Below are 19,391 nucleotides of genomic sequence, written 5' to 3' on the forward strand. Positions count from 1 at the left end.
TTCACTAAGGAGAGCATCAGAGGCTAGACTGACGAGAGCATATGCAGCTTTGGGAGACTGGAGAGGATGTGTTCGCAGGTTCAGTTTCAGGAACCGCGAACAAAGCTTTGGCTTTTTGACACTCTAGTGACTCCAGCTATGCTCTATGGAGTTCAGGTATGGGGACCCTCAGTAGACCACCATGGGAGATCTGGCAACACAGATGGATGGAGATGTATGGAGAGGCCTCTGGTCTCTATGATCGCTCGGATGATTCGGGCTAAAGCCTCAGTACCACATGAGATTATCCGAGCCGAGCTAGCCGCCCCCCCCCCCCTCGTGGTGGAGGCGTTGACGAGATCAATTTCTTTCATGCACTGTCTATGGGATCTCCCTAGGGAGAGATACGCTCGGCTTGCCTTGGAGTCATCTCGACAACTAGCTCTACAAGGCGATACAGCATGTTGGTATGGACAAATGACAGCATGGTTTCAGTCGCATGGTCTCAAGATGGATAGATTACCTCCGTTTCAATACTCCCTGGATGCACCCTCCCTATCTCTCACACGGACAGAGATCACCAGACTCATACGTCAGGTTCTGATTCAGCTAAATACCAGGAGCACATGGATACAACCGACACAGGAGTTGGGCACGAAGATGGCCTTCTACAGAGAACATCTTCTCCAACTCACGGAGGACGGCTTTGTGACTAGGCCTGCATACATGGACACACACTTATCTCATGGGATAAGATGCGCTACTGGACAGATACGCACATCCTCACATCAGCTCCAAATCGAGACTGGCCGATTTCGAGGGGTGTTGACAGGAGCTAGGATATGTCACCTATGCAACTTAGAGCCAGAGGCAGAGCTGCACTACACATGTCACTGCCCAGCATACTATGAGATACGCGGCCGCTTCCACTGCCTGTTCAGAGAAGCGTTCGGACCTTTTTCTAGAGTCATGAGATACAAGGATCACAGGTGTCTCGGATTGTTCCTGCTAGAGCTGCGCAAACTTAGGGAGAGCTTGCTGAGAACATCAGAGGAAAGATGGTCTCAGAGACGAATCACAGATTTCTTTACACCAGCCAGAGGAGAGCCAACAAAGCAATCACTACAGCAAATCTCAGAGCCTACTCATACTGGAGGTACACTGCTTGATCAAGCCACAAAACTTGGCAGGTCCATACGTCCACGACCTCGGGGGGTCTCCCACTACCGACGAAGGCTGCAACAGAAGATACAGATCACTCTAGCTCGACATGCAAGACGCCCAACCAGAGTACTGACCATGGAGGAGGTCAATGAGATCCGACAGCGACCGATGAGAAATTTCATCCGAACCCACAACACCCCCCCCCCCCCCCCCCCCCCCCCCCCCCCCATTTCCTTTCTCCTTAGCGTCTTAGTGTTAGTTCTTTGTAACTTTGTAATTTCCGTACTCAAACATGGTATCAGATTCACCAATTGTAACTTTTTGGTCTCATAGGTCATTTTGGCCTTTTGAAGTCGTTAATATAACATTTCATTTCATCTCTCTCTCTCTCTCTCTCTCTCTCTCTCTCTCTCTCTCCCCAGCATTAAAAAGTTCTTTTCTTTTTCTTCCTCTCTCTCGTTCCGACGACAGGTGCTTTCGTTATGACCAAATTAGCGCTGCACATCCAATCTTCCCTGCAATCACACACAGTCCATCTCTCTGTAAGTGCAATGCCTGCCAATGTCTTTTATGTGTGCGACGTCTACCTATGCCTTTCAATCAAACACTGTTCCCTTGTCCATACACTAGATAAGTCTCCGAATAGGTCTGCGTAGGTACACGGTCGCTCCATACCCTATATACTTCTTGGCGAAGGCAAATTTAACATTAGGAATCACCAGGCCACTAAAATATAACTTCCTTGACAACCAGCCAACAGATACCTGCAAAAAGCCAAACATATTACATATACACCAAGTATGTCACACATGAGTGCGCGTGCAGCGTGCATGCACGTCTGTGGATGAGAAAAAAAAGAGCATAATGTGGCCTATGAGACCGAAACAGTACACAAGCAAATGTATCTCTCATGTAAGACCAACAGACAGGCCGATAAATTGTCCATCTAGAGTACATATGTAGTCCTTACTCCCTCTGTAAAGAGGCTCCCATCTCTGTTCCAACGATCTTGTGCAAGATTTTTGAGCCTCATCTTACCTGGTATCATCATGACCAAAGGTCTCTCCATATTCTCCCATCCTTGTAGAACTCCATCTATGGGCCATCACACTCTACTGAAGGTTGTCCTGAAGTGCAAACAAGGCATGGTTCTCAAAACCTTCCCATTGCAAAGTGCCAGTGAAATGGACGTATCAAAACACCACAAATTGGTGAGTGGCTCACATATGCTTGACCGCGTTGAGCCTATGACCCCTCGTGCTAATGAAATAATGGCCCTTCGATAGTAATACTATTGTCTTAGAAATTCCCATGGCTCGCCACCAAATTAAACCAATAAGCAGATTTCATCACCAATGAGGTATCACCCAGAGGTCCCTGTTTGTCCAAAAGCCCTCAAATGGCTCTGTAGTCCCTTGAATGCAGCAGAAGCGTATGACATCATATGCATATAAATACCGGTTAAGCGAGCTTCCACCCCTCCTCTACCAGTATAGTCTAAACCTACTCACATAAAGCCCAGAAAATGGAGGTGGAAGCAGACACCCCTAATTACTCCAATTTACTGCCAACTGGATCCAACATTTCTTTTATTCTGCTCATGACAATCATACAAATTACTGCTCAAGTGTATCTCCATAAATCCCCCAGCATCCTATAGCATCACCATCAATCTCACATATAGCACCACAAATCCCTCAACGTCTTATAGCCTCATCCTCAATCTGGCAGGTAGCACCAGATCAACTACTTTTGAAGAGATCCACAAGCGCCTCTTCTACCATGGATCATGCCTGCTGTCAAAGTACAAATGCAGCATCTCCTTCTCCAAGCCCATCCTCAGTTCTTGATTACATCCCATGCACCTTTGTCAAACTGCTCCTAATAGAAGTATATATCTTAGCCAAGAGATGGCCAATCATGATGATCCTAACTAGCAGATTTTCACTCTTAAATAGTACAACTGTTGTATGATATGACCACCTAAGAAAAATTTCTCAGAAATTGCCCTTCTGATTGTGAGCTATATTGTGAAATATGTGAGCTACTGGTGGTGGAAAAATCTCATAAATATATACAAAATTCTCAACGACTATATCATCATGGGGTTGGACTCTCCCATGCTCTACCGTAATGGCCTATTGGAAGAGCCATAGGCTTCACATTCAAAAAATCATTGAGCATAAGTAGCAAAATATCAAGAGGGGAGATCTCTATTAACAGCTGCTGGCTCTAGTGGAATCATTTCTATGCCGTCTCACAAACCTGTCCTCAAAACAACTGGTACATCTTGACGTCCAAACAAGCTTGCAAAAGAAAGTTTACACGGGCGCGCGTGCAAGAGAGAGAGAGAGAGAGAGAGAGAGAGAGAGAGAGAGAGAGAGAGAGAGAGGCATCAGTGGAACATCCAGTACGAAATATTAAGATGTGCTTATAATTTCACAATAAAACATGCTTACAATATACAGACGCAAAGCAACCTGCTAAACGCAGCACATAACGATATTCCTCAAAACTGCTGGTTCAATCTGTAAACAGCCCCAACACAATTTGCATACATGCAACATATGACAACTAGTCGTAAAAACTGCTGGTGTGCAACCAGCACATACCTTCCATTCACACAAATGCTTTTTCTGTAGTCAGGCTGTGTGAGTGACAAGTGGGGTTTAAGAAGAGAGAACTACCCAAAAAAGAATTTCACAGCAACCAAGAGGGGGGGGGGGGGGGGGGGGGGGGGAGGACAGAAGCAGGACAAGCACAAAACCTCCAGAACCCTATCAATTACAGACATCTACTTCCAGTAAGCTCACTCAGTATCAGAAAACTCATAAGAGGCTTCCCAGTGCCTAGTTACTAAAGAGCAAGGCAAGAGGCAGAGATTAGTTCTTTTTACTGCTGGTCTTTTGGCATCCACCAGTGATAAATGTACTTGTTGCAGGGCCCTTTTTCGGTTACTCCAGCGTACAAGCAGAACAAGCATCCTTTGGTTCTAGATGCTCCACTAGAAGTCCACTTAAGTAGCCACTTTAATTGTTGAATGTTAGTCTGCACACATAATCGCCTCGCTGCATGCCAAATATGACTGCCAAATACCCATCTGTATGGAGAAGTGTTTTAGAGTGGTGTCCACTGAGCCTCTAGGTCACTCAACTCTTTTTGCCAAAGCTCAAGCCTTGAAAGCTTCTCTGCCTGCTCAGAGTTCAGAGCTCCGGTGCTTTCCTTCAACGATTCTATTGCACGAATCTAACACAAAAAACCTAGTCAAGTTGGTGAATAGAAGCATAGATAAAATATTCATGCTCTTCAAAGCAGAAGCTATAAACCTTTTTCTTCAAAGCTCGGATGCGCTTTTCCACGTTCACCTTCTCTAGATCGCTCGCTCTCTCTGACCTTTCAGCACTCTGAGCAGAAACAGATAATGAGCTCATCTGGTCAGCAACAGCCTCTACATCTTCTCTGTTACTGTCGTGCGAGCCGGAGTCGAGTGTATCATCTGAAATAGACCTTTCAGCAGCTTCTCCATATTTGACAAAAGATGCAGTGTCTGTCTATTAATAGACACGCAAGTAGATGCATAAGCTGATCATATGAAGGCAAAGATGTGGATCAACTACTTATACTGAATATACTGAAAGATTCAAAGAGCCAAAATGACACATCGCAGCAGCTAGAACAAAACTTTCAACTGATGCAAGTTACTGTGAGAGAGAGAAGGCAGCAGTGGAGCACTGGCACCTCCAGCAGGCAAAGGGGAAACGGCAACCATTTATAGAAAAGAGAGAGCCTAGTGTTATGCTTCCTTTATCAAATATAGGCAATCACTACTATATTAAGTGGCCAGCTGGATGCAATTCATATTATATATATGGAAAGCAGGGGAATGGGAATGAGGGAGGTGGAAACCGGAACCGGAACAGAAACCAAAAAAAAAAAGAAGGGAAGAGTTTCAAAGAGTTTTGGAAACTAAGGTCAAAATTCAGTCAACTCTTATAAATGGGCCTATTCAGATGTACGATAGATTTGATGCCCATCCACCCTTCTGATTACAAACACATGCAAATTCAAATTTTGGCTAGATAACGACGGACAAATTCTGCAGGAAAGGGGAGTAAAATAGGGTATCTGCCAATGGAAGGGGAACACAGTAAGATGCCCATATAAACTAGAAAACACAAACATGCGATAACATTGAAAACAGGAAAGTAGTATGTGAAATAGGAGTCTCTTCTACTTTTCATGCACTGCCAAAATGCTAGTGGAGAATGTTTTGACTTACACTCATGTTTGTAAATAAAAACTCTATTGTTCACCAAACACATTGCCTTCTTAAATTCTTCGCCAAACATGTCGCTAAGTTGCAAAAAATGAATTGTAATTTTGATATCTTGTCTTGAGGCGGGCAAACTGAAAATAAGCCCTTACATAGGGAAGTGTATTATCTCCGAGTGCCTGTCTTTTGAAAGAGTACAGTGCCCTTCAAATCCTAACACTGCCTATTCTCACCGTTCCTACCCTGCACAGCTCAATAAACGGTTAATCTGTCATTACACATGTGCACGCGTGCGCACACACACAAGTGCCGCTATCCCCTAGAGCAGTCCCAGACGGACATATATGCAAAAAACAGATGATTTTTTCACTACTTTTTTTTCGTGTCAGTGAACCCATCTTCATTTATGGGCTTTTCTTAGCAGCAATCTCTATTGAGTTTTTTATGTTCTATTTGTGTGTGTGTGTGTGTGTGTGTGTGTGTGTGTGTGTGTGTGTGTTTTGGGGTGGAGAGGCGGTTACGTCCCTAGACATCAAGATGGGCGCCTAAGCTATGCCCGGCCAGTGTGAACACACCCTTGGTTGAAGGGAGGTTAAGAAGGACAGTTAAGAAGTCCTATAACTAGGATAGAGGTCTCATTTGTAAGACATCTTGTGTGATCACCACTCTTGGACTCTAGGCCCTTGGCAGCTCTACCCACACGCCCGCTTGGTGTGGGCTTGGTGGTATGGGACACCAAGCCTAAGCCCATTAGTTGCAGGATCCCAAGCTCGAGGGTGCGTGAGCCCATATTGGCTCTATGGTTGGGAGGTGAGTCTGATGTCCGCTCTCATGCTTGTCTTTGAGTGAGTATGGCTTGTGTCATGTCATGTGTGCAGGATGGATTCGGCGAGGGACTAACACTAGTATCAGAGCTTCTTCTTGCTCGTACATACGTCATGGCAACGTGCAAAGAACCATTAGAGCTCATGAGGCCGTGATAGCCTAGCCTAGCAAGCCCTCTACCCTCTTACATAGGGTGGTATGGGACGCTACTAGCAAGAGAAGAGAGCAAGGGAGGCACATGCAAGCCGATGGTGAGAATCTATGGTACATCTATTTTTCCTTTTTGTGATTTGCACATGGATTCTCATGTGTGGAGGTTGATGCTAGCGATAGTCACATGGTTGCGGGGTGTGCTTTTCAAGTTTTCGACTACCGTTCGTGCAAGGGCATCCTTGGGAGCTGCCTTCTAGGACATGGCAATACCTTCAGCGTGCACGTCATTGTAAGAGAATTTCACATTCTGGAATATGTTTATTTTGCAAGCGGCTCACGGAGAACAGGCAATGAGAGAGATATATTTTCCAAATGCTTTTTGTGTCATAATTGGGAAATTTCCTGGGAAGCTGCCCCTTGAGGTGGCTAAGCACCAAGGGCGGTTAAGCTTCCCCGCCGGAAGTTTCTTGGGAAGTTGCCCCTTGAGGCGGCTAAGCACCAAGGGCGGTTACGCCTCCCTACAAGAAGTTTTTTGGGAAACTTTCCCTTAAGGGGGTTAAGCATCAAGGGCAATTAAGCTTCCCCACCGGAAGATTCCTAGCAAGCTTCCCCAGTTAAGCATCAAGGGCAATAAAACATTCCGTCTATAAATAGGTGCCGGCTAGTGAGAGTATGATCACTTTGTTCCCCGCAATCTCTCTCTCTCTCTCTCTCTCTCTCTCTCTCTCTCTCTCTCTCTCTCTCTCTCTCTCTTACATATATACTATCATTTTTCTTAATTACCTAGTGTAACAGGCTTGGACACTCCAAACGAGAAATCAAAAGCAACACATGAACAGAAACTTCACTGAACTTAACTAGAGAGAGAGAGAGAGTCGACACGACACAGCGGAGTTCCGCGCCCAGAAACACTGACCCCAAAGACTCGTGCCCCTTTTGGTATTTCTTTATTATTGCTCATATCAATGTACAACTCCCGAGGGTACCAGCGTGTGACTACTATTTATCCTTTTTGTTGATTTCTTTCTTACTATCTATTTACTTTCACTTTTTGGAAACACCCCTCGGGAAATCTAACTGCCCTGCATTGCATAGCTAGTGTGGAACTGTCCAGAGGGAGTCCAGGCCTGAGGGCAAGAGAGCACTAAGTAGTAAGGTTGGACAAAGACGATGGTTAGCCAAAGTGGGGTCATTGACTAGCCAAAGTGGAATCCTTTGCTACAGAGGCTACATTTCAGTTCAGGATGTGGCCACAGTGTACAAAGAGGGTCAGATGACCTAGAAAGATACAATGGCAGCATCTCCTAAAATTTAGGGAACTGCTATTTTGGGACCTGAAAATGTGTTGGCGTCATTACCTCCGGAATGACAAAGGGAACATTTTCTTACTCTGCGTGAAGTCAACTGGGCAACCGGTTGGGAGATTTTTAGGCGGCAATCCCGAAATGGGAAAATGCTTGTAAATGTGCCAAGTGGCACATTCTGGTGCACTTTCCTCATGCAAGAGAAGGTGGCGCTGAATTTGAAGGGAGAAGAGCCTCATTTTCAGATTTTGTCACAGGTTAAGAGCTATGGAGTGCTTGCTTTCCCTCCTATGTACAGTGCGGTGCCAGGAGTGATGCCCTGCACGCTACGCACTGCCCTCTCTCTCCCCTATGGCAGTATGTTATGCCCCTCTAGTGGGCTTTTCATTTGACCAATGTACAGTTGTGTGGGTTCATGCGCGATTGCCGAGGCAAGAGCCTCTTGCACAGGTACTGGATTAGCTAGCGGCTAATCCCCCGCAGGTACAGGTGAATTTGGAGAGGTTTCACGCGAGAAATCTCGTCCGATTCAAAGGGCAAGTAGCCCTACAGGTGCAGGAGCTCGACGACTTGCTACGGATGCGACCGGCACGCGAAACGGAGCCCGAAACAGTGAGTTACAGCCTGCTGTGTATTTTTGCAGGTTTAGGGTTTTGGCCCTAAACCGTCCCTAATACCCCCAGGAGGTTAGGGGACGCGAGGCGACCGCTGTACAGGTGATCTGGCGCATTTTCAGGGCTGAAAACAGAGAATTCAGCGTGCTGTAAATTTTCGCCACGTTTTACAAAGTGCCCGTATGCGTCGGGAAGGTCAGTCAATGCGTGGGAATACTGACTGTGAAGGGTCCCAGTACAGTTATGCTGCTGAAATCGCGGACCGGAACAGTTGAAATTCCGCCAAGTGTGTGCGGGCCAGCTTGTAGGGATCCACAGCGTTTATTCCCTCTGTTGAACAATAAAGAAATACCGAAAGGGGCGCCTAAGTTAGGGGCCAATCTGGTGTCGGTCTACTCATACAGGTGCAATCTAGCAACCTGTATCCCTCTCCCCTTTGTTGTGTCTTGAAAGTACGGGTAAAGTGGACGACAAATTAAATGGGTGAAAGCTAAATCAAGGTTTGAAGTAAAGTCTACCGCCCTTTTTGGATTGAACAGGCCGGTTTCATGGTTCCATCGACGGGATTAAATCACTTTTTCCCATAGAAGTGAGCCTTGGTCAGTTTGAGCTTGAAGACACCGGGGATCATAGACCAGACACAGGGAATTGCAATTATGGCTGATAGGCCAGATGATGTGATTGAAGAGGTTTCCTCTTCACAGGGTCAACAGACACATGAAGTGGGTGAGTCTTCAAGACCACCACAGACGGATGATGATATATTCAGGACCCAGTTGGCTACTGCTGTGGCTATGTTCACACAAGTAATGCAAAATCCGAGGTTTTTAGCCTTTCTGCAACCTCGTCTTCCGTCTCAGCAAGTTGGGTCACTGGATTATATTCAAAAGCCTGTTAAGGCTCGAGCACAGGTGATTCATACTGCACAGTCAATGGAAACACCTGTACACTTTACAGAGAACATGGTCTCCACATCCTGTGCCTAAGGTGCATGAACAGGTGGCTGAGATGCCAATCTTTCAAGCTGTACCAGTTCAGCCCGCCACCTTTCAGCAGCCTATAGCTGGTTCTAATGGGCAGGGAAGCAACCTACAGGCTATGCAACAGGTCTTCCCACCACCTTCAGTACACCCTGGCTATTTTGGAGGTGGATCGGTATTCCAGAGCATGGCTGGTCATGCACCTGGAAATCAGTTTTACACGCCAAGAACAGTGTTCGGGGGTGCTCAAACGATGATGCCTAACCCCATGTATGGTGTCACGGGCATGCTACCAGAGTTTCAGAGCACTCAGGGCCAATTTGGGATGCCATAGGCAAATTTTGGTATGGCTGGAATTACAAATCAACAGCCAAATATGGCATTTCCAGGTCAACTTAATTGCGGTCAGGGAACACAAATGAACCCTAATAGTGTTCCCATGTTTCAGTCACTTCCATATGACAAATTAACGCCGCTGGAGAGGCCAACTCCGTACAAAGGTGGCAAAAGTGTGCCTTTCACGACCTTTACAGGGTTTGATGACAGGAAGAAGGCTCTCTCATTCCTCCAACAATTTGACAAGGCCTATGTAGGGGGAAACTTTACAGAGGCTTCAAAGGTCCGCAAGGCAGCCACTTTCTTAACAGGGAATGCGGGACAATGGTGGACAACTTTATTGCTTCAAGGGCAAGCTCCGTCCACATGGATTTACTTCAAGCAGATTTTTGCAGCAGCATGGTTAGATGATTTTGAAGCAGATGTCATGACAGAATGGCACCAGCTTAATGCTGCCACTTGCAGAAATCTGGATGATTACAATCGGAAGTTTTGGAAAGCTCTACTTCCAGTAACTTCCTATAGGTTCGAGCCATTGCCAGATTAGATTGAAAAATACTGTTATGGCCTACCCAAAGGATTCAGAAAACACTGTACGAAGACAAAAGTCACTACTTTGACGCAGCTCATTGAGGTAGCAAACACTGGCAATGGTTTGCTCAAGGGAGAAGATTGTGAATTTAACACTGGCGTCAAGGCAGGATTAGGCAAGAAAATTTCAGCTAAGAAGCACGTTCCCAATGAGGCTCCTAAAGGGACTCAGGAGTCAGCCAACGCAGGAAAAGATAAAGCTTCGGCTGAATCAGAAAAGGGACCAGCGAAAACATGGAAAAGACGTTTTCCTCGCAAGTCAGAAGAGCAAAAGAAGGTCCTGAGGACAGAGAACAAATGCTTTATATGTGAGCAGCCTGGCCACATTGCTTACAATTGTCCTACAAAGAAAAGGCCAGCTGATTCTGAAGACGAGGACAGGAAAGGAAAGAAGCCCATGGCTGGTCTAGTGCCAGATATGGTGGGCGACAAGCCAAATTCAGATGCAACTGAGCTTTACAGAGCATGGGGAAAGGTCAGGGATCAAACAGTGCTTATCTTCTTTGATCCAGGGGCCAAAGCCAACTTTATTTCCCCAGAATTGGCTTCGAAGTTGGGAATCAGACCTGAAGAGATGGGATATACAGTAGAGACAGGTTTGGCATGTCCTGGCCATACAGAGGCTGTGACACCCATCATTGGAAAGTAGCGTCTACATATCCATTCCTATGTAGATGCTGAAGAATTTTACATCATGCCACTGGACGGATGTGATGTGTTGCTAGGTGTTCCTTGGTTATTTCGTGTACAAGGAATCATGGATCCCTACAACAAAAAGATCACTGTACAGAGCAGGGGAAAGACTCACATTCTGGATGTAAAGCTTAAAGGGGAGTCTATTCCCACTGTATCAGCTTCTGCTATTACTTCTGTAATGAAAAAGCATCTTTCTGCGTACTTGGTTTTTGCATGTGAAGTGTCAGATTGTGATGAATCAAATTTATATGTGTTAGATAAAGAAAGGTCAATGTTTTTACAACAGCATAGTGACTGCTTTTCCCATTCATTACCGTCTCAATTACCGCCAGAGAGACCCGAGGACCATGCGATAGATTTGGTGCCAGGCAGTAGCCCACCAAATAAGCCTCCGTACAGGGTTAGTGCGGCTCAGCAGAAAGAGATAATGGGCCAAGTACAGGAGCTGTTAGAAAAGGGGCTGATTCAGCCCAGTTCATCTGCATTCTGTTCTCCAGTGTTGTTGGTACAGAAAAAGGATGGCTCATGGCGTATGTGCATAGACTACCATGCACTGAACAAGAATACCATCAAGAATAGGTTCCCTATACCTAGAATTGATGATATTATGGACAAATTAGAAGGAGCAGCTATGTTTAGCAGGATAGATCTAAAGAGTGGGTACCATCAGATCCGCATTAGATCAAAGGATGTGCACAAGACTGCTTTTAGAACAACGTTTGTCCTTTACGAATTTTTAGTGATGCCCTTTGGTCTCACAAATGCTCCTGCTACGTTCAATAGGATGATGGACAGAATTTTCCGTCCACACCAGTAGTTTGTTGGTACATTCTTTGATGACATGATAGTCTACTCAAAGAATGAAGAGGAGCATAGGCATCACTTGGCCATTGTGTTCAAAGAGTTACGCAGTCATAGGTTGCTCATCAATGCAAAGAAAAGTGAATTTTTTCTGGAAGAGATCCACTTTCTGGGACACATTGTCTCAAAGGATGGTGTCAGAATGGATCCTGCAAAAGTTGAAGCAAGCAAGTCGTGGCCAAATTTGAAGACGGTGCATGATGTCCGAAGCTTTTTGGGACTATGCTCCTATTACAGAAGGTTTATTCAAAATTTCGTTGAGATTGCTTAACCTTTACATGCTCTTCAAAAGAAGGCAGTCACCTTTAGATGGACACAGAAAGAGATTTCAGCTTTTAATCTCTTAAAGGAAAAGATGACTTCAAATCCAGTCATTGTGTTGCCAGATCTTAGGAAGTCATTTGTGGTCCAATGTGATGCCTGCGGTAGTAGCATTGGTGCAGTGCTAATGCAAGATGGCAGGGTAGTAGCCTACGAGAGCAGAATTTTGCAAGGGCGAGAGATGACCATGCAGGTCTATGAGAAAGAGTTACTGGCTATGATTCATGCGCTCTTAAGTTGGAAACACTACCTGTTAGGTGCAGATTTCGTTGTCCAAACGGACCATCAGACCTTGCGATACTTCTTGACACAAACAAAGTTATCTGAGAAGCATATGCGATGGGCAAATATCTTGTCCATGTTCCATTTTCAGATTGTGCATGTGGAAGGCAAGAAGAACGTTGTGGCTGATGCCTTGTCTAGGAAGCCACAAATTTCAGCTGTGTCAATTCCTTATCATCATGAACCTGATGATATGAGAGAACAGTATGAAAATGATGAAGATTTTGCAAGGGTTTTCGAGCAACTAATGGATGGACAACGTCATGAACACTATCCTCTTAAAGACGGATTCATGATGATGCATGGTAGATTGTGTGTCACAAAGCCATTGCGACACAAAGTTATGGAAGAGAGTCATGTCCCACCGTATGCAGGGCATCATGGTATCGATGCTACAGTTAAAGCGGTTGAGACATTCTTCTACTGGCCTAAATTGAGAAGAGATGTGGATGCCTTTGTGCGAGAATGCCTAATTTGCCAGCGAGAATGCCTAATTTGCCAGAAGGTCAAGTTTGGAAGGCAAAAGGCACCAGGGTTATTGCAACCACTACCTATTCCAGATAAACCATGGGAAAGTATTGCTATGGATTTTATATTTGATCTTCCGAGAACGCAGACAGGAAACGATGGTATTTGGACCATTATTTGCAGATTTAGCAAGCAGGCTCATTTTATTCTTGTCAGGAAGAAGATAAAGCCAGATCAGATGGCACGCTTGTTTATCAGCAATATTTTCAAGTATCATGGCATGCCACAGTCGATTGTTAACGACCGTGATCCACGCATGACAAGTTTGTTCAAGAGAGGCTTGTTTGAGAATATGGGCACAACGCTCAAATTCTCTTCGTCATTTCATCGTCAAACGGATAGGCAGTCAGAAGAGGCAAATTCTACTGTCCTAGATCTGCTGAAGTGCTATGTGTTAGAGCATAAAGGAAAGTGGGAGCAGTATTTGCCATTGGTGGAGTATGCATACAATAATACAGTGCATTCATCAACTGGCAAGGCACCTTTTGAGATAGTTGAAGGTGGCGAGAAAGTTCCTCCCATAATGCATACAAAGGACAAGATATTTGAAGCAGATAAGTATGTTCAGGACATGGATGAAATGTACAAGAAGGTCAAAGTGGCCTTAGAAAAGACTCAGGCAAGGCAAAAGAAAGCAGTTGATCGTCACCGTCATGAAGTGGTATTTTCACTTGGTGATTGGGTGCTCCTACGCTTTGAAAAGGCAAGGTTAAAGAAGATGAAGGGCAAGGAAAGACTGTTTCCAAAGCTCAGCATGCGTTACTATGGGCCTTTTCAAGTATGCGACATAATCAGTGATGTTGCATATAGGCTGAAATTGCCTGACAGTTGGAAGATTCACAATGCGTTTCATGTGAATCTTCTCGGACCCTATGTGGGTGATGTGCCAAAAGATATGCCTATTGAAGATCAGCCGGAAGTCGAGGAACTTGACGAGATCTTGGTCCCCGAACAGATTTTGGCACATAAAGAAAGGAAAGTGAAAGGCAAGGTTGCTAGGCGTTACTAGGTAAAGTTCAGAAACTATCCACCAATGGATGCTAAGTGGATGGAACAAGGTGAACTTGCAGAGTCACCAACTGTGTTATCACTTTATCTTGAAGCCTTCGGTTTGCAACCTACCTTGACCCCTTGAGTTTCAAAGCTACATGGATTGTCAATGTGACAATGGCTTCTGAAACAAATGATGTACATGGTATTTAAAGTGAGCTCAAATGAAATACCTGTTACATGAATGTTAGAGCTGTACAGATTGTCAGTTTGGCAATTGCTCTTATGGAATGTCCAAAAGTTTGGTTAGTGCTATAGAAGTGAGTATTCTTGTCAGTTTGTCAAGGATACAGTAATTGCTTCTATTAAAGAGAACATGTGTAACTGCATTCTTGAACTGTCGGTTTGGGTATGCTCGAAAGTGTTACGGGATCCAACGTGTACTATAAAACAGTGTCAAAATGTGTAGCTACAATTTTGTCATTGGAAAGTTAGTGACTCAAAGCAATGGCAGAGTGCGCAGCTACCACTATGTCATTGGGACAGGGTTCACACGTAGGCAATACATGTGTCGACAAGGTGTTGAATACACTAGGGTTGACAATGAGCATGTATGTGTCGTACATGTGTCGATAGGTGTTGAATACATCAATGTTGACTGTAAGCATGTATGACATAGATGCAAACGAGGACGTTTGAGATTTCAAGAGGGGGGTATGTCACCAGCGTGTGACTACTATTTATCCTTTTTGTTGATTTCTTTCTTATTATCTATTTACTTTCACTTTTTGGAAACACCCCTCGGGAAATCTAACTGCCCTGCATTGCATAGCTAGTGTGGAACTGTCCAGAGGGAGTCCAAGCCTGAGGGCAAGAGAGCACTAAGTAGTAAGGTTGGACAAAGACTATGGTTAGCCAAAGTGGGGTCATTGACTACAGAGGCTACATTTCAGTTCTGGATGTGGCCGCAGTGTACAAAGAGGGTCAGATGACCTAGAAAGATACAATGGCAACATCTCCTAAAATTTAGGGAGCTGCTATTTTGGGACCTGAAAATGTGTTGGCGTCATTACCTCCGGAATGACAAAGGGAACATTTTCTTACTCTGGCGTGAAGTCAACTGGGCAACCGGTTGGGAGATTTTTAGGCGGCAACCCCGAAACGGGAAAATGCTTGTAAATGTGCCAAGTGGCACATTCTGGTGCACTTTCCTCATGCAAGAGAAGGTGGCGCTGAATTTGAAGGGAGAAGAGCCTCATTTTCAGATTTTGTCACAGGTTAAGAGCTATAGAGTGCTTGCTTTCCCTCCTATGTACAGTGCGGTGCCAGGAGTGATGCCCTGCACGCTACGCACTGCCCTCTCTCTCCCCTATGGCAGTATGTTATGCCCCTCTAGTGGGCTTTTCATTTGACCAATGTACAGTTGTGTGGGTTCATGCGCGATTGCCGAGGCAAGAGCCTCTTGCACAGGTACTGGATTAGCTAGCGGCTAATCCCCCGCAAGTACAGGTGAATTCGGAGAGGTTTCACGCCAGAAATCTCGTCCGATTCAAAGGGCAAGTAGCCCTACAGGTGCAGGAGCTCGAGGACTTGCTACGGATGCGACCAGCACGCGAAACAGAGCCCGAAACAGTGAGTTACAGCCTGCTGTGTATTTTTGCAGGTTTAGGGTTTTGGCCCTAAACGGTCCCTAATACCCCCAGGAGGTTCGGGGACGCGAGGGGACCGCTGCACAGGTGATCTGACGCATTTTTAGGGCTGAAAACAGAGAATTCAGCGTGCTGCAAATTTTCGCCAGGTTTTGCAAAGTGCCCGTATGCGTCGGGAAGGTCAGTCAATGCGTGGGAATACTGACTGTGAAGGGTCCCAGTACAGTTATGCTACCGAAATCGGGCCGGAACAGTTGAAATTCAGCCAAGTGTGTGCGGGGCAGCTTGTAGGGATACAGCGTTTATTCCCTCTGTTGAACAATAAAGAAATACCGAAAGGGGCGCCTAAGTTAGGGGCCAATCTGGTGTCGGTCTACTCATACAGGTGCAATCTAGCAGCCTGTATCCCTCTCCCCTTTGTTGTGTCTTGAAAGTACCTCCCCTTTGTTGTGTCTTGAAAGTACAAGTAAAGTGGACGACAAATTAAATGGGTGAAAGCTAAATCAAGGTTTGAAGTAAAGTCTACCGCCCTTTTTGGATTGAACATGCCAATTACACAGTCTCTGCATCCAGATGCTTTGCACAGTGAAGCCCCAAGGGCTCTTATATATAGTACAAGGGATGCCCAAAAGCAGATCCCCAAAAGCATCAGATTCAAAAGCACTTTAACCCAAAAGCATATGCTCTCAAAAGCCAGCGCTGAACTCTTCAAAAGCAGCCAGCATAAATTACAGAAACCCATATAGCCTGCCACGTGGCACCAGCAACGCAAAACGCTGAAATACGTGCGGCCTGCCATGTCAGCATGTCAGTGTGATTACAAAAATCTCTCCTAGAGTCCAACCTATTGTCTTTTAGAGTTTTGGGCCCCACAGTCGGTGCTTCATAAGTTCTTTCAATTAGTCAGTTCAATCTCTCTTGTTCACTCGGCCATTTCTCTTCCATTGGGCATGCCACGTCATCACTTTGGTTCTACGGTTGCTTTTGGGGGTGCTTTCTTAGGACAATCTTTTTTCATATGACCCTTAGTGTGACATTGAAAACATCTTTCTTCTTTTCCATAAACGATTCGTTCTTCAAGAGTTAACCATCTTCCTAAGATTCCTTGAGCAGATTTTTTATCAGGTGTCAACTTAGGTTTATCTTGAGTTTTAGCCTTTCCTTTATAATCATTGTGAAAGTTTTGTGCTCTAGGTGTAGAGGAAGATTGAGAAGAAGAAGAATTACCGTTATGCTTACCATTGTTCTTACCATTTTGTTGGTTCTGAGGGTTCTGCGAGCTACTTTGAGATGGCTTGTTCTCCTTAGGCTTACCTTTGTTGTGCTTCATTTCTTGGGCGAGAGCTATCGCCACTGCAGCAGTGTCGTCCGTAGGGTTGAAGACTTGCACATCAAATTTGATGTCCTCATCCAACCCAAAACGAAGGCCTCCTTTCGTTCTGCATCCGATTTGCGCAAATGAACTCCAAATTGCAAAATATGGTTAGAAAAAGACATAACAGGAGTATCATTTCGCTTAATGCCGTGCCAATCTTCTTTTAACCGATCAAGGTACTGTCGTGGCATAAAATGAGCCTTGAGCTTATCTTGGAAGTCGACCCAACTGAGAGAGAGGGGTACGCCATCCTTGGCATGCTCAAGATGCTCGGCCAGCTGTGACTCTTGCCAAGCTTGATACTAATTAATGGCATCACCCACTAGATACATGGCAGCAGTCAAAACTTTATTGTTGCTGGTTTTCTTCTTAGTCGCAAAGTAAGCTTTAAATTGATGCAACCAAGACTGAATCACAGAAGCATCCATCTTACAATCATACTTATTGAACATTGACTTCTCAATGACTGGATTGTTGGAGTCGTCGCCTCTACCTGTACTACGTGATGACTCGTCGGCCTCCTTGAGTGACTCGGTCTTCGAGGAGAGTACCTATAGAAGCAACTCGTGCAGGCATTGGTCCCGCTTTTCTTCGGCCGCTATACGTTGAGCCTCGCGCGCTTGCTCACGCTCAAGCTCCATAGCTGCCCTTCTTTCTTCAGCCGCTATGCACTGAGCTTCACATGCTTGCTCACGCTCGAGCTCCATAGCTACCCTTCATTCTTCGCGGTCTCGATTCATGGTGGCGCTCTACGCTCTTGTTGTAGCATCATCGACTTGACCAAAGTCTCCATAGGGCTTGGTGCAATCCGTGGCGTGGATGGGGATTGGGGAGGATCGAGGAACAATCCTCCTAGTGTAGAGACTTTGTCTCCTCCAACTCCACTCTCATCACCTTCACGCAAAGTATCCATTCCGCTTCTGGTGATGACCATATACTGAGTACTTGGGTACTTGGGGTACTTGCCACTTGGGTTCTTGGGGTACTTGGGTACTTGGGTGCTTGGGTTCTTGGGGTACTTGGGGTTCTTGGGTACATGGGTTCTTGGGTAATTGGGGTTCTTGGGTACTTGGGTTCTTGGGAACTTGGGTTCTTGGCTTGCATCTACGTTTAAGAAGGCTTTTCTCTTACCCAAGCTCAACTCCTTCCTGCAAGTGCACCCCTTGGCGGCCTTGCGCTCACACCAAGGTTGTTTTTTCCCACCTCACGTCGATTGGCCCGCTGTTAAGTGCAAGATCCGCTCTCAATGAGTGGAAAAGAGGAACAAGGGGAGGTTGGACAAGCCCTTCTTTTCTGGGTTACCTACCACTCTTCAAAAACACAGATTAGGGATCGACACGCCCAAGTGGTCTTGGGTTACGTGCAATCACAATAAGCCAAAAAAAAAAAAAAAACTTTGGTCCTTTGTGCTTCTTTCCTTGAGTGATGATACCAAACACTGCCAAAGAGCTCTGATACCAATGTAATGTGCAGCGGAAGTGAATGATGGAGTATGCTCAGGATGAGTGATTAGTCTGTGCTCAAGGTTCCTTTTACTGAAGGGGAGAGAGCCCCCCTTAACTTAATGAGAGATTGTGCAATGGACCAAAACAAAAGAGAGACTCAAAAACTGTGAGAAGCAGAAGAAGAAGAAGAGAATTTTAACGTCGTAGGAAACTATCTCAAGAGACCTTAAAGATCTATCCGGCGAGGAGAGTTGAGAGAAAGTGTTGTGAGTGATACAGCGAGAAAGAGACAAGATCGACACCAGATGGGGTCCCAAACCCCCCCTCCAAGGGCCCCCCTCTCTATTGCTAGAGAGGTATTTGCTTTAGATTGCACAAATAGTTCTAAATGCTGAGATGCTTGACGAGAAATCGGATTCTGCAAGTGCAAAGAGGCTAAGGGCTGATCTGCTGTCGTCGATGACAACGAGGCTGAAAACTGAAAAACACTGACTGAAGGGCTGGCTGAAATCGCAGCGGACAGGGCAACCGCGACCAGGCTACGGCTGCCCATTGAGGTACTGCTGCGGGACGCCGAGGGAAAAGCAAAAACGCTGTTGTTGCTGAAAACGCTGAGAAAAACGCTGGTCCTATAACAAACTTGGACACGCCAAGTCAAGATTCTACCGCGACACAGCAGAGATTCACTTCAAAAACAGTTCACAATTCACACTTTAGTCGACCACGGCCCAGTGTAGTTCCGTGCCAAGAGGTATTGGCCCCAAAGACTGGCGCCCCTTTCGGTATTTCTTTTTGTATTAATCTGTGTTCAAAGTACAAGAGAGTGGGTAGGTGCTCACTCTCAGACTTTGCGTCCAGATGCTCTGAGAAGTGAGGTCTTGCCCACTAATTTATAGATACAAGGGATGCCCAAAAGCAGAGCCCCAAAATAACTTAATAATAAAAGCTTTTCAAATTCAAAAGCAATTTGCCCAAAAGCTGCCATAAAAACAACCAAAGTAATTTTAGGGAATCCATACGTTGCC

The 19,391-nt window shown here is 45.4% G+C and overlaps 1 protein-coding gene across 1 annotated transcript in view; it reads right to left on the bottom strand.

Annotated features, from left to right (window-relative positions):
- Positions 1-3,900: 3,900 nt before the first annotated feature.
- Positions 3,901-19,391, bottom strand: part of PYM (partner of Y14-MAGO) — a 65,978-nt gene continuing 50,487 nt past the window's right edge. The window contains exons 3-4 of the mRNA XM_086527568.1: positions 4,470-4,694; positions 3,901-4,389 (exon numbers count right to left, since the gene is read on the bottom strand). Coding sequence (XP_086383694.1) covers positions 4,261-4,389; positions 4,470-4,694 — 354 coding nt within the window. The 3' untranslated portion in view covers positions 3,901-4,260. The remainder of the gene's footprint in view (positions 4,390-4,469; positions 4,695-19,391) is intronic.

Source organism: Adiantum capillus-veneris, chromosome 13 (assembly GCF_014529385.1).
Source record: "Adiantum capillus-veneris isolate H3 chromosome 13, ASM1452938v2, whole genome shotgun sequence".
In the NCBI taxonomy this organism is placed as follows: domain Eukaryota; kingdom Viridiplantae; phylum Streptophyta; class Polypodiopsida; order Polypodiales; family Pteridaceae; genus Adiantum; species Adiantum capillus-veneris.